This window comes from Halyomorpha halys, unplaced genomic scaffold, assembly GCF_000696795.3.
Source record: "Halyomorpha halys isolate HHAL.00 unplaced genomic scaffold, Hhal_1.1 Scaffold209.1, whole genome shotgun sequence".
Classification (NCBI taxonomy): Eukaryota; Metazoa; Arthropoda; class Insecta; order Hemiptera; family Pentatomidae; genus Halyomorpha; species Halyomorpha halys.
Window position 1 is genome coordinate 852,851 of NW_027115831.1, and position 12,644 is coordinate 865,494.

A 12,644-nucleotide genomic window follows, 5' to 3' on the forward strand; every position below is an offset into this window, starting at 1 on the left:
AAAATAATTTTTCATTGTAGTCCTTGTTTTTTATTTATTTATTTTTTAACGAATATACTTTTCAGTAAATTTTACCAAATAAAATTCTTTAACTTAACACATCATATTTACATAATTGAACTACATATTTCGAGTACGTTGTCGTTTGAATTTGACATGTCTGTCTAAAGTTCTGGATGTAACTAGCATGAAAAATCAAAAAAATTACTCATTTAGATCTCATGAACATTTTAAAAGTTTACAGTTTTATGACATTTTCAGTAAAATAAAAAAAATCCTTTAGCTGTAGGTACTTTTTTTATTTCTTAAAATGTCACTGAAGTGTTGTTTTTTTTTACATCAAATTTAAAAACGAAACATTCCCGTTTTTCTTGGTGTATTTATTTTTTAATATCTTGATAAGTTTACAATAACTATTAAATAAGTTCATCAAAACTTTTTTAAATTAATTACAATGCAAATATTTCTTAAGGTATGTTATGATTTACCGTAAATTTAAATAACATAAATTGAGCAATACAGATAAATTAAACAAAATTAGACCCTTTAACTTATAATAACGATATTTTTTATCCATGAGATTTTATTAACTATTTTCACCGTTATGTTTCTATATTAAAAATTCTGCTGAAAATACATAATATTTTAACTAGTTTTTTAAAATAGCTCTCTCTCTCTCTCTCTCTCTCTCTCTCTCTCTCTCTCTCTCTCTATCTCTCTCTCTATATATATATATATAATCTTACAGAACTTTTTATGAATTACACAAATGTTTATGTAATTAAGTTCTAGACCGATTATAAGTGGAGTTACATGATTTAAAAAAATGAGAGACATAAACCTGTTTAAACTTCCACCTAGTAAAATTAGTGTCTAAATTTAAATAGACATTTTCTTATTTTCAAATTATATGTAATGTTAAGAAGCATTAGTGGAGATAAATAAAATATCTGAGTAACTAAGGATAGTATGATTAAAGAAACCTAAGCCTTACTATAAACAGATAGATAATTTAAACTATAATCTGAAAAATCATTAATAAATGCTACAATAAATTTATTTATTTCTTCCATTAGGGGATTATATATTTAGTAATAGATCATTTAAGTAATTGGTTTTAATTAATTTATTAACAAAAAAATGCAGTGAAGTTTTAATATGCATTTCTTACAGGAAGCATAATATCAAGTTCAGATCCATAATTTTTAAATTTAAATTGTTAACTTCCAGTAATTTTGTGCTATAATCTCTTACAATTAGCCTATGGCTCTGGGGGAAATAATTAACTAAAGATAAGATATAATGTATGGTAAATTAATATAATTTTAAGTAATTAAATATGGGTATGAAATTATAAATGTTAATAAGACTCTGCTATACGAGCGTAAGTTAATTAGCAGGTGGACATTTCGTGTGGCAGATCTCAATCTCGGTAGGCCACTGCGGATCGTGAAAACGTCACATTTCGTTGCCTCGTTCCTTTTTATTTTATTTTTTTAAGTTTTACCTTCGCCGATTTAGCATCTCAGTTTCGTGACGATATTAAACGAGTCGCAGAAAGACTTTATTTGTAATTTGCAGTCCATTTTTTTTTTTTCTCCTGATTAATAAAATACCAAGTTACGAGCTAAAATACTACCCTGATTTACAAGGTTTTTAAGTTGTTTTGAATTTTAAATTGAGTTTTTATCTTTTGGAAAAGCCCTTAAACGGAACACAGGTACCTCGCCAAGGCGGGAGGGCAACTTTTTTATTATATAGCCCGTTTTTATATTTTCTTTTATATTTAATAAATAAGATTAAAAAAATATTAAAAAGTCCTCAAAGTTTTAAATATCTTTTTAAATCATCCTGTAATGCTCAATGACCGAATGAATTATGATTATTAGACGATACTTGATAAGCTATTAAATTGACAATAATCAGAGAGGAATAAAAAAATACCAATTACCTACCTAAAATTAAAAATTATTTTTAACAATTGTAGGTAAACATAAAAAACAAAAACTAGAGTTCCTAGATACAAAAATGATTTTAAAAAAACTCTAAAAATGATAAATAAATGGATTAAATCATGTTATTAAATTAGATTATTAAAAAACATTAATAATACAAAAAATTGCAAATAAATAACTATAGTTAACAAATGGTTCAATGTTTTCCTGACCTAAAACATTTTTATAGTAGTAAATGAAAACTAACCTTTTATATCACTTAAAAACAAAAATAAATTTTAACCCTTACTTCTTTTGATAATATTAATTTCAAAATTTAGTTAAGTATATTATCTCACACCTTTCCTTAACTGAGCGCCTGGGGTTTTAGCTCATTCTTAACAGCTATTACATCAAATAATTGATGTCATATATTTTAAAATGATCTTAACTATCAGTTTTTATTTGTTTTTTTTTAAATACATATATAGATTAATTATGCCGGAAAATTTACATTGAATATAAGGCTAATTGGGGTATTTCATTTTTAATGTCAAATTATAAATTAAATATAGCTTTTAACTCCATGACATTATTTATTATTGGAAATGCTGGAAATGAGCTAAAAGCTAGATGCGATCGATAAAATAAGTATGAAAAGAAGAAGTTAAACATTATTGATTCTCCTTGAAATAATATAAAATTAATTGGAAAAATAATTTATAGAAATTAAAATTTAATTTCAAAGTTTTAAATTTACTAAATAAAAAGCTTATGAAACAGATTTTTAATATTAAAATATTTTTTTTTTACTGGTCCATAAAAATCAAGGAAATATTTGTCATTTTATTTCCAATTTTCATTTTAATGTAACATAATATATCATATATTAGCGTCATTAAATTATTTGATGATTTTAATTGGCTATAAAAATATTTTAAAAAATAAAACCCAAATCCAGAAGTCAACTATATAGAAAAAAAAGATAAATTAGTCATTACAAAATTAGTCTGGATCATAAATATATTTTTTAACATATTAAAACTATTTTTGTTTAATTTTGTCCCTAATAACTTACATTTTAAATATAAAATATATAGAAGCCATTATTTTAAGTCATAAAACGTTTAGCAGTATTACATACTGGAATCTATAATACAAACTAGAATTCATGAATATAAAAATTGCAATAAGTATAGAATTGATATGTAAAGACAGTAATAAAATAATATTTATCGTCATGAAACTACACACAGCTGTTATAAATAATTAATACATTTAATTAAATAAATAAAACTAAGAGATTACATTAGTAATGAATACAGAATTGAAAAAAAAAATTTTTTTTGATGCCTACTAAACAGGATGGAACACTTCAAGATCGAGGTGTCAGATAAAGATATCCACTGTGTTTAGCAACGTATAAGACCTTGTTTAAACACTAACAGTCAGCTTGATAGTTTCTTGACAGTAATTATCTCTAGCCTAAGCATTCCTACTAATAAGCCCGACAACATTTATTCAAAATTACTACTTGCAACAAAAAAAAATATTAAAACCCAAAAAAGTTGTGGTGTTTTTGCTGATAACTAGCTTTTGAGAAACGATTTTATATTATTTTTTTAATACAAAATCTATTGATTTAATGCGGGATAGGAATTCCTGCAGTCGGATGCGATTCCACTGACCAGCAGTATTATTATTTCTATTAAAATGTTTATGTTTTTCTTTTAAATTCTATATAATATTATAACGAAAATAAATCCAAACGTGACAAAACTGCCTGATATCCTAGGTTTAAAATACACAACTAAAGATAATACAACATTAAAATCTTCATTTTTTTTTTTATCATATATACATAATGACTTTACCTTACATTATTTTCCAAAACATATATATTTGTGCATTTTTTATGTTAAAAATATTAAATTGAATTTAATTTAATGTTCGTTGTGATATCATATTTTTATTGTTAAATTATTAGTCAAAACTTATTTATTATTGAGCAAGTTGAAAATCATCTAAAAGGTTCGATAAAATAAAGATGAAAAGAAGAATTTTATTTTCCTTGAAATAATATATTTCATAAAATTATTAACAGACCTTTGAATAATAATTTATAGAAATTTAAATTTATTTTTAAAATTTTTTAAACCAAATTATTTGAGTGAAAACAATGTTTTTGATATTTAAATAGTTTATTTATTTACTTGGTTATGAAAACATACAAATCCAACTTCCTTAATTAAAAATTAAAGCAATTTTTAATGAATTATAAAATAAACAATAAATAAGAATCTATAAAATATTTATTTAAAAATATGCTTTAAAGTTAATTTTATTTAAACCTTTTGTAAGGCGTAATAACAAAAGATAAATCAATATATTCATTTTTTTAATTTCCTTTTTAAGAGTGACATAATAAAGGTTATGTTAACTTCATTAAATTATTCGATGATTTTATTTAGTCATAAAAATTTAAAATACAATCCAAATTTAAAGAACTTAAAGAAGTTGACTAGAAAGAAAAAAATTGAACTTTCAATCCAAAAACTCTTAAAATTAGCTTCAAAAGGGGCTATGTCTGCTTTGGAAAGCAGATGGAATGAAGCAACTTCTTTTAAATTTGCAAATTTTACTGCTACAATAATCTAACGAAGCAATAATTTCATCCAAATTAATAGCTATTTCATAGGAAATTCACCGATTATGAAAACAGTGGCACATGTTGAACAATTTCCAATTGTTATAGCAAATTCTTGGAAAACCTTATAAAAAATTACAACTCGACAACGGATTGAGATACAAAGTTGAGGTTAGTGGCAGTGAACTCCATTTTTGGTTAACCAACTCCTCCTGTAAGTTACTGAGATTTTCTCTCCAAACACCCTGTATAGCGACTAAGTACAGTTTGGAGATATCATTCGCCAACTGCAACCAAGTAAAGGATGGATGGGGAGATCTACCTGATACTTGTTTGTACTCTAACCTATCGGTGCATGTATAGATAGCTGAAGGATAGAGAACAAGCCACTGTGCATATACATTTTTTAAAACCTTTTTTGGGATAATGTTAGGTAAATTTAAGAACGAGAAAGTAATGGGAGAAGAATTTAGTAATAAGAAGAAAAATTTTATAAACAAAAATCACAAAATTGCAAAGCCTGATATTATAAAGGTGATCTAAACAATTATTTAAAAACTACACTAGAAATTTTTAAGTATTCTGAAGTAAATTTTTTCAGCTGCTTTGATACTTTTAGTGACCACACTACACTATTTGGTCGGAAAGAAAAAAAATCAAATTCTATTTATACTCTGAGCATTGTATAGAGGTATGAAAATGTGTTAAGATTAATTTTACTTTTATTTTCATTAATTCGTGTTCATATTATTTTGTTATTTAAATAGTGCTGTTATTATATTGCTTTACTTTATTATTTTTATTTTCTTTCTATTTTATTTATTTTTTAATATTTATTAGTATATATACTAAGAACGTACACTTAGAGCTCTAATAACCATTGTCCTGGTTTGTGGCAGCTTGTATTCCTCAGTAAATGAAGTTTTCATAATTAAAAAAAATCTACATTTAAAATAGCTAAGACAATATATATTAATTGCCGTTTATCAGGAATTCTTGATCCAGTGTTTCAGCACACCTATCTTTTACATCCATTAAGAGTATCTCTTTATCTGCTGTCATGTATTCCAAACTGTTACTATGATTTTTCAAAAAAAGTTATTAAAAAGAAAGTTTAAGCACTTTGTAATTATTAAATGACTAAGAAATATCTTGTCTTTTATCTTTTTTCAGTTGAAATATCCAGAAATATGAATATAACACCTGAACCATATAGGTTAGGGTTTATTTATATTGAAAAAAAAAAGGAAGAAAAATCTAAAATAAGTTCTGTCTTAAACCAGGAAGAATGCTGTCTGTTTTGAGTTATTTTTAGTATTTATAAAAAGATTTTAGGTTAACCAGCCAATTTTTTATTTTTATTTAAATATAGCATAAAAAAAAATCGCTTATTAGATAAAATCATTAAAAATAAATTCAAAATATTCCTACCTTTACCCCGGTCTTTTAAAAACTAGTTTACATTGATATTAGGCGTACTTGTCAGTTTTTGAGTATGTTGTCCTTAATCTAACACATAGTATGCTAGGGACAGTTGAAGATAAAATATTGCAGAGATACTATACAGCAACGAAAATTTTCAAATCCTATTCTACTTAGGAAAGTACAAGACTAATATTATGAACATGGTTAAATATTTAATTTTTTAATACTTCTTAATTTTATTAGTTCTTCTAGCAATACAAATAATTAATTTAATTTTATATAAGTACTTGTTCCAATTTATTCATTTTATAAGGGTTTGTACAATTAATTTAACTTATTAACATCTTTTATAATTAAATAACTAGCATGTGTTACAGATATAATCAATTTATCAGTTAAAATCGATTTAGCTATAATTACTTACATATTATATGCTAAAATTCCAATTAAAATGAGAATGTGAAACTAAATTAAAAAGGAGATGCCGAGAAATATCAAATACAAACTGCCGATAAGAAATACTTCTTGTCAAGTAGGAAATATTATAAGACCTGTTTGTTTTAGGTATATATTTACATTAAATATAGATAATCTGTCGGTTCGATATAGTTAAATATTATTATTGCTAATGTTATTTCAATTAAGCAAAATTAAAATTAGATAATAAAAAAAAAATTGCATCAGCAGAATTGTTGAAAATATTTTACAATAAAATTGAAAAATATTTAATCAGCAAGTAACGGCGCAGCTATTTACCTGTTGTAAATTCATTTATGGTAATTTAATGGATTATCATTTTTTCTTTAATTGGGTAATCAAATAATCCATTACCGGTATCGAATCTCTTCTTAATTTTATTTTATTTTTTCTAAAACACGTGTTATCAAGTTCAACGAAGGTGGTATCAGTTTTAAAATAAAATTCGATACTGCCAATTTAATCTGGAAAAAACCATACTATAGTAAAAATAATTTTAAAAAAATAGAGTATAAATAGCGAAGCATTAATTCTGTACTTCCTAGGCGCCATTTTAATATTTTTAAGTTTAAAATGCCCCCGAAATATCACAAATTTTTTTTTATCAGGAAATCACGCTCAAAATGTACAAATAGAATGGAACACCAAAGAAACATTAAGTATTATAGCGGTAATGATTAAAAAAAAAAAAAAAAAAAAAACTATTTTTGTTAACATAATTTTTTATGAAACTTGCTATAAACAGAATTATTAATTTAAGAATGATTCATTTTAAATTTTAACTAAGCAGTATACACATTTGTTTCTTATAACCAAAACTATGGATTTAATTAGATACCACTGAATTAATTACCCACACAGATTGAACTCCAGACTGACTCCATGTCTATATATATTTGTTGATAGAATTTATTTATGAAAATACTGGTAAACGGAGACTATATTCGTTTATTTTACAAATCTAAATAAATTCTCATTTTAAAAGTAAAAAATGAAGGAGCTATTTATCGGTCATAAATACTTAAGTACTTTTATATACTACTATTTTCATTTTTAAGTAGATTATAAAATAATAAATTGCCATTACTGGATCTCTGTTCATGTATTCTTTTTGTAAAACAGGCTATTAGAATATGATGGTAAACCACAATTCGGTCTCAGTTTTAACATAAAGTTTAAAAACATTGTCCGCAACTAAAATCCTAATTATTTTAATAATTATGAAAACACATATAATAGTGAAGCTTCAATTCTGACCTAGAGAGCTATCAGAATATTTTAAATGTTTTTATATATCACGATATTTTTGTCAGGAGATTGTATTAAAAATTATAAATGAAATTCAGATGGCACAGCGAAACAACATCGATTTGAAACTAGTACAGTGAGAATTATTAAACAAACCAATATCAATTATATTTTTTTAAATAGAACCCATTATATATGATTAATAAATAATTTCAATTATGTGATATTTTTTCTTATGAGAAAAACAGATTTAACTACATTATAGTAAAAAATTAAAATTTTAATGTTCATTTACTGGTTTTCCATAATAGCCGTATTAAGTTATTTTTTAAGTACTCAGATAAATACAAACAACAATGTTTTGTGTCCTAAAACCAATGATAGGCAAAAAAAAATTAAAACGAGGAATATCCTATTCGATACATACACAAACATCTTTTTACTAAGCATGGAATATCTATTCGGAACATGTTTCTATCATAACAAACAACAGCATATCACAAACATAAAGTAGTAATGTCATATTAGTTTGTTTTTTTAATTTTTAAATATTACATTAAATAAATAAAGGAAATAACGTATTTGTTTACCTGTTATGATAATGCATATCAATAATATCTTACGTTTATGTTTAAGGTTTTAGGCACTGTTAAGGTTTTATCTGTTATCTATTGCGAAAATACCGTAAATACAATTAATTAATAATTTACATTTGTTATTATTTATTTTTTATTTCATTTACAGTTTTAGCAAAATATTTCGGCACTTCTATCTGGCACGTAAATAGATTTATTGTAGCTGCTATTTGTTATGCTTTTTATAAAGCTTATCGACAGCAATAAATGAATAATGTTTTAAAAAAAAAAGTTATGTATCTATTGTTTTTTTTATACACATATTATAAACAAGCGCGGCTAATATAGCCCCGGATTGTAAATATGATCAGTCGTCCAACTAAAACCAATATTATACTTTAGAAGCAAAACGACACAAACCGCTTTAATTTATATAAACATACTAAATTAGATATATTGAGATTGATTTATTAATAAAGAAAATTTTAATTTTCACATTGAATATGGACCAAACAGACAAGAAACTTTTTAAGAGCCGGCAAAACACTTTTCTTCTATATAGCAGGATACTAACATACACTTACACCATTAATTTTAATATTATGCTTATATTGTAAAATTTGAACCCAATTTACACATGATTAATGTTGAAACTACAAAAATATTTTGTCATAAAATAGTGTTGGAATTACTTATCACTTGATACAAAACATACGATTTCTTTTCGCTTTAGATAATTTAAAGTATAAATTCTTTAATTATACACCAACTTTACTATAGAAACATTCTCTAGATTTGGAGGAAGGATAATCATAACGGTGATCAATCAAAACAAAAATATCAGCCTTGTATATTATTTTGAGGAAAAAATAAACTGAATTAAACAACTAGTACCCGCTGGAAAAATGTGGACTCATTATCAGAGCAAAAGATGTAGTAAGAAATGATAACATTATCAGATAAGGTATACCGCACAATTTTACGGCATTTTGCCACGTATCACTTTTACATATGTTAAAAATGAAATAAAATTGAATTATAAACAATAAAATTCGAAAAAGAAAGAGATAGGACCTACCTTGGCCTGACTCTCCGTTCAGCTCCTCGAAGGTCTTGGAGGTCATTTGGAAGAGTGCATCCAGTGGGGAGGTGTCTTTGGGCTTTCGACCCTGCTGCTGGCGGCCGCAGGGCACGATGTCCGGTGAAGTGCAGCAGTCGGAAGTGCTCGACCTTCCGGAACTGCAGGTCTCGTACATATCTGCCGACTTTGGCCGGTACAAGATAGGCGGAGGCGGGAGGAGACCGCGGTGAGCGGGCAAACAAGACCCACCTTCGTCCCAGGGCCTCACTATCCTCGACTCCCTCGCGGGCCGGTGGTTCAGAATGTCTAGGATCGAGAACGATTTTACGCCGTTCGTCCCCGTCTCGGCCGATTCCAAACTCTGCCGCCGCGGCCTCTTCTTTTTCTTGCTGCTTGATATCGAATAGGTCATTTTATCTATCTGCACCATCTTCAACTTCTTCAGTGGTTTGAAATAATCGTCGTGTATTTCGGAGGCGTCAGAATCGTACTTAGGCGGGCTCGGACACCCGACGCTGATCTCGTCTTCAGATTTTTCCTCCGGCCTCATGTCTGCCATCACATCTCCGATAGGACTGAGCCGGGCGGCCACCGGGCGGTGAGGAGTGGAGGGGATAGATGGGCGTGACCAGGTTCTTCCAATCACCTCGCCTCTCCTCCCTTCTCTGCCACTAGGTCACGCCCACTGTCGGCACGGATCAAAGGCTTCTCCCCCCTCCAACTGATTACCGGCTAGAGTTACACGCTGTCAACCCTCTCCTTAGCCGACCGCCACTTCTTCAAACATCCTAGATCAATCAAAAGTCTCACCTGCCGCCTTTTTAGTCCCTCTCAGAGCTAATTATCGTATCCGGTCCCTTGTAATTGTCTTATGAGGCGTCGAACCACAGCCATCTCGACACATTACTTTTCCGCTTGGATGGCCTCCTAAAACGCTTTTCCACACCCTACTAACCGGAAGTTATGAAAAACAGTTTCCTGCCATATATGAGAATATAAAATATATTTCCAATTGAGTTTATATGAGAGCATGGTGTCGCGGCATTTCTTCTCACCCCAGTTAACATTTATAGCCTTATTGAGAATAACTTTCTGAGAGCCAATGAATCACTCTATAATTGATTTTAGGCCATATAAGCCATACTGGCAAATAAAAAAATTAATCAGAAATATGTGATAAGTAATTTTAATTTACATTTGGCATCAATGTTTTCTTTTTCTTATGAAAAAATGTTTATTTCGAAGATTAGGTGCCTATATAAATAATACTTATCAATGTATATAATGCAATAAAAAACATTTATTTATAATTCAACCATTTCACAGAGCAAGGAACATTAGGCAACATTAGAAAAAAATATGAATTTTAATTTTTTACACTCAGGTTATATTAAGAAACTGTTTTAGGCATTAAAATTGAATAAAAATAATATAAAATATTCTTATTTTGATCAACAAATGTAGCTGTAGTATTTTAAACTAAGTGGCTTCCTCGAAATTCGTTTCATAATCAATAAATAATCAAATTAATTCTCTCTAGTTTAGTCTTTTTATTAAATAGTCAAAAGGAAATAATATTAAAGTTAATCCTTTTTCAAATACTAACAATTTATTATGCGTTATTAACATCTTATTATTTATCTTAAAATTTTCTTTATTTTTAAGTTCTCAGTTTTGATGGTCCCTAAATGAAAAATATCCCATAACTCCTCTATATTATTAGAACATAAAGTTGATCTCAAATATATGTACTAGCGGAAATTTAAATTGCTAAAATTCAACAATTCTATATCTTTATTTATTATTATATTATAATATAATATTAAAATCATTAAAATATTATTTTACTAATGTTATCTTTCACAGCTACTTCATTATAATTGCATTTTATATCATTATAAATGATGTTATAACCGATTACATTTTTATTAATACATTATTTAAATCTTTACTAAAGCTCTGTAAAGCTAAATCATTATTACACAATGTTTTGAATTAAAATCAATTGATAAAAATTGGAAGATTGTTGGTTGATCTTGTGTAATTAGTAAAGGGAAGATGGTCTGGGTGCTGTCAAAAAACTATTTATTTGATTTATATTATTCTCAGTCAAAAGATAATTAATTCACTTCTGAAAAGATTTTTTTTTTACTTTGAATAAATTAAAATTCTACACAAAAACTTCACCAGGTAATTTAATTTAAATTTATATTCCCAATTGTTAAATAGGTGTTAAAAAACCTGCTTTAATATTTTCAATAAAAATGTTACTTATCTAAACAATATATTCCCTTATGAATTTTTTAATAATAACTTATTAAAAGTACATACGATTAATTTTCATAAAATAAACTCCTCACTTTGTTATCTCCTTGGTTTATTTAAACCTATCTCTTACATTTTATTTTGTCTTGTCCAGATTCGATGCTTTTTATTACTTTCAATATACCTGCTTATTTATTTTTTTAGTCTTCAGAAATATACTTCTATATTTTAATCATAATTTAATGATGTAATGGTCAATCTCTGAACATAATTACTTTCTAATCCAAATATGGTAATTAAAATTACATTTAATCATTAAATTTATCCATAATCGGTAGAACATTATTATATACTATTTATCGAGGATTATAAGCAGAGGTTTAATACAGGAGCCTTTGATACCAGTAAACTTTATAATCTTGTTATATTATCAAAATATAAACACAGTTTAAAACTATGTTTTTAAAATAGTCGAAATCAGACTGTTTAGGATGGAATTATTTTAGAAGTTCCTGTATTTATCTTTCATCGGCACGCGATTACAATTTTATCATTAACTGAATCCTGTCATCATCTGTTATTTCTTTATCTTGAACAAAATACCCGTAGGACTTTTATTTTTTATTCCATTTGCTGTTTTATCAATTACTAAAATATTCTTAACACAAATAAAAAAAGTGTAGGCTTTAATTTAAAACATAACATAATATTCCTAAATTAAAAATGCATAAATTATTATTCTCTAAAGGTCAAAAACTATATGCAAAAAATGATATAAAAATTATGTAATAATTAGAGAATTAAAATCAGTCATTATTAATTTTCTGCAACATTTATTCACCTAAACATAGATTTTTTTTTCATTATATGACTTATTCTTTTTAAAAATTCTTTTAATAAATAGAAATTACAATTGCCTAAAGGTTAAAAAATTAAAACAATAATACAATATTTTTAATACAAATATTAATTCTCTTCTTGAACGTTCCGGG

The 12,644-nt window shown here is 26.6% G+C and overlaps 1 protein-coding gene across 1 annotated transcript in view; it reads right to left on the minus strand.

The window, feature by feature from the left end:
* LOC112210125 (transcription factor LBX1) overlaps positions 1-9,950 on the minus strand; it is a 146,826-nt gene extending 136,876 nt beyond the window's left edge. The window contains exon 1 of the mRNA XM_024358555.2: positions 9,385-9,950. Within this exon, the coding sequence (XP_024214323.2) occupies positions 9,385-9,946 (562 nt within the window). The 5' untranslated portion in view covers positions 9,947-9,950. The remainder of the gene's footprint in view (positions 1-9,384) is intronic.
* Between the last annotated feature and the right edge of the window lie 2,694 nt (positions 9,951-12,644).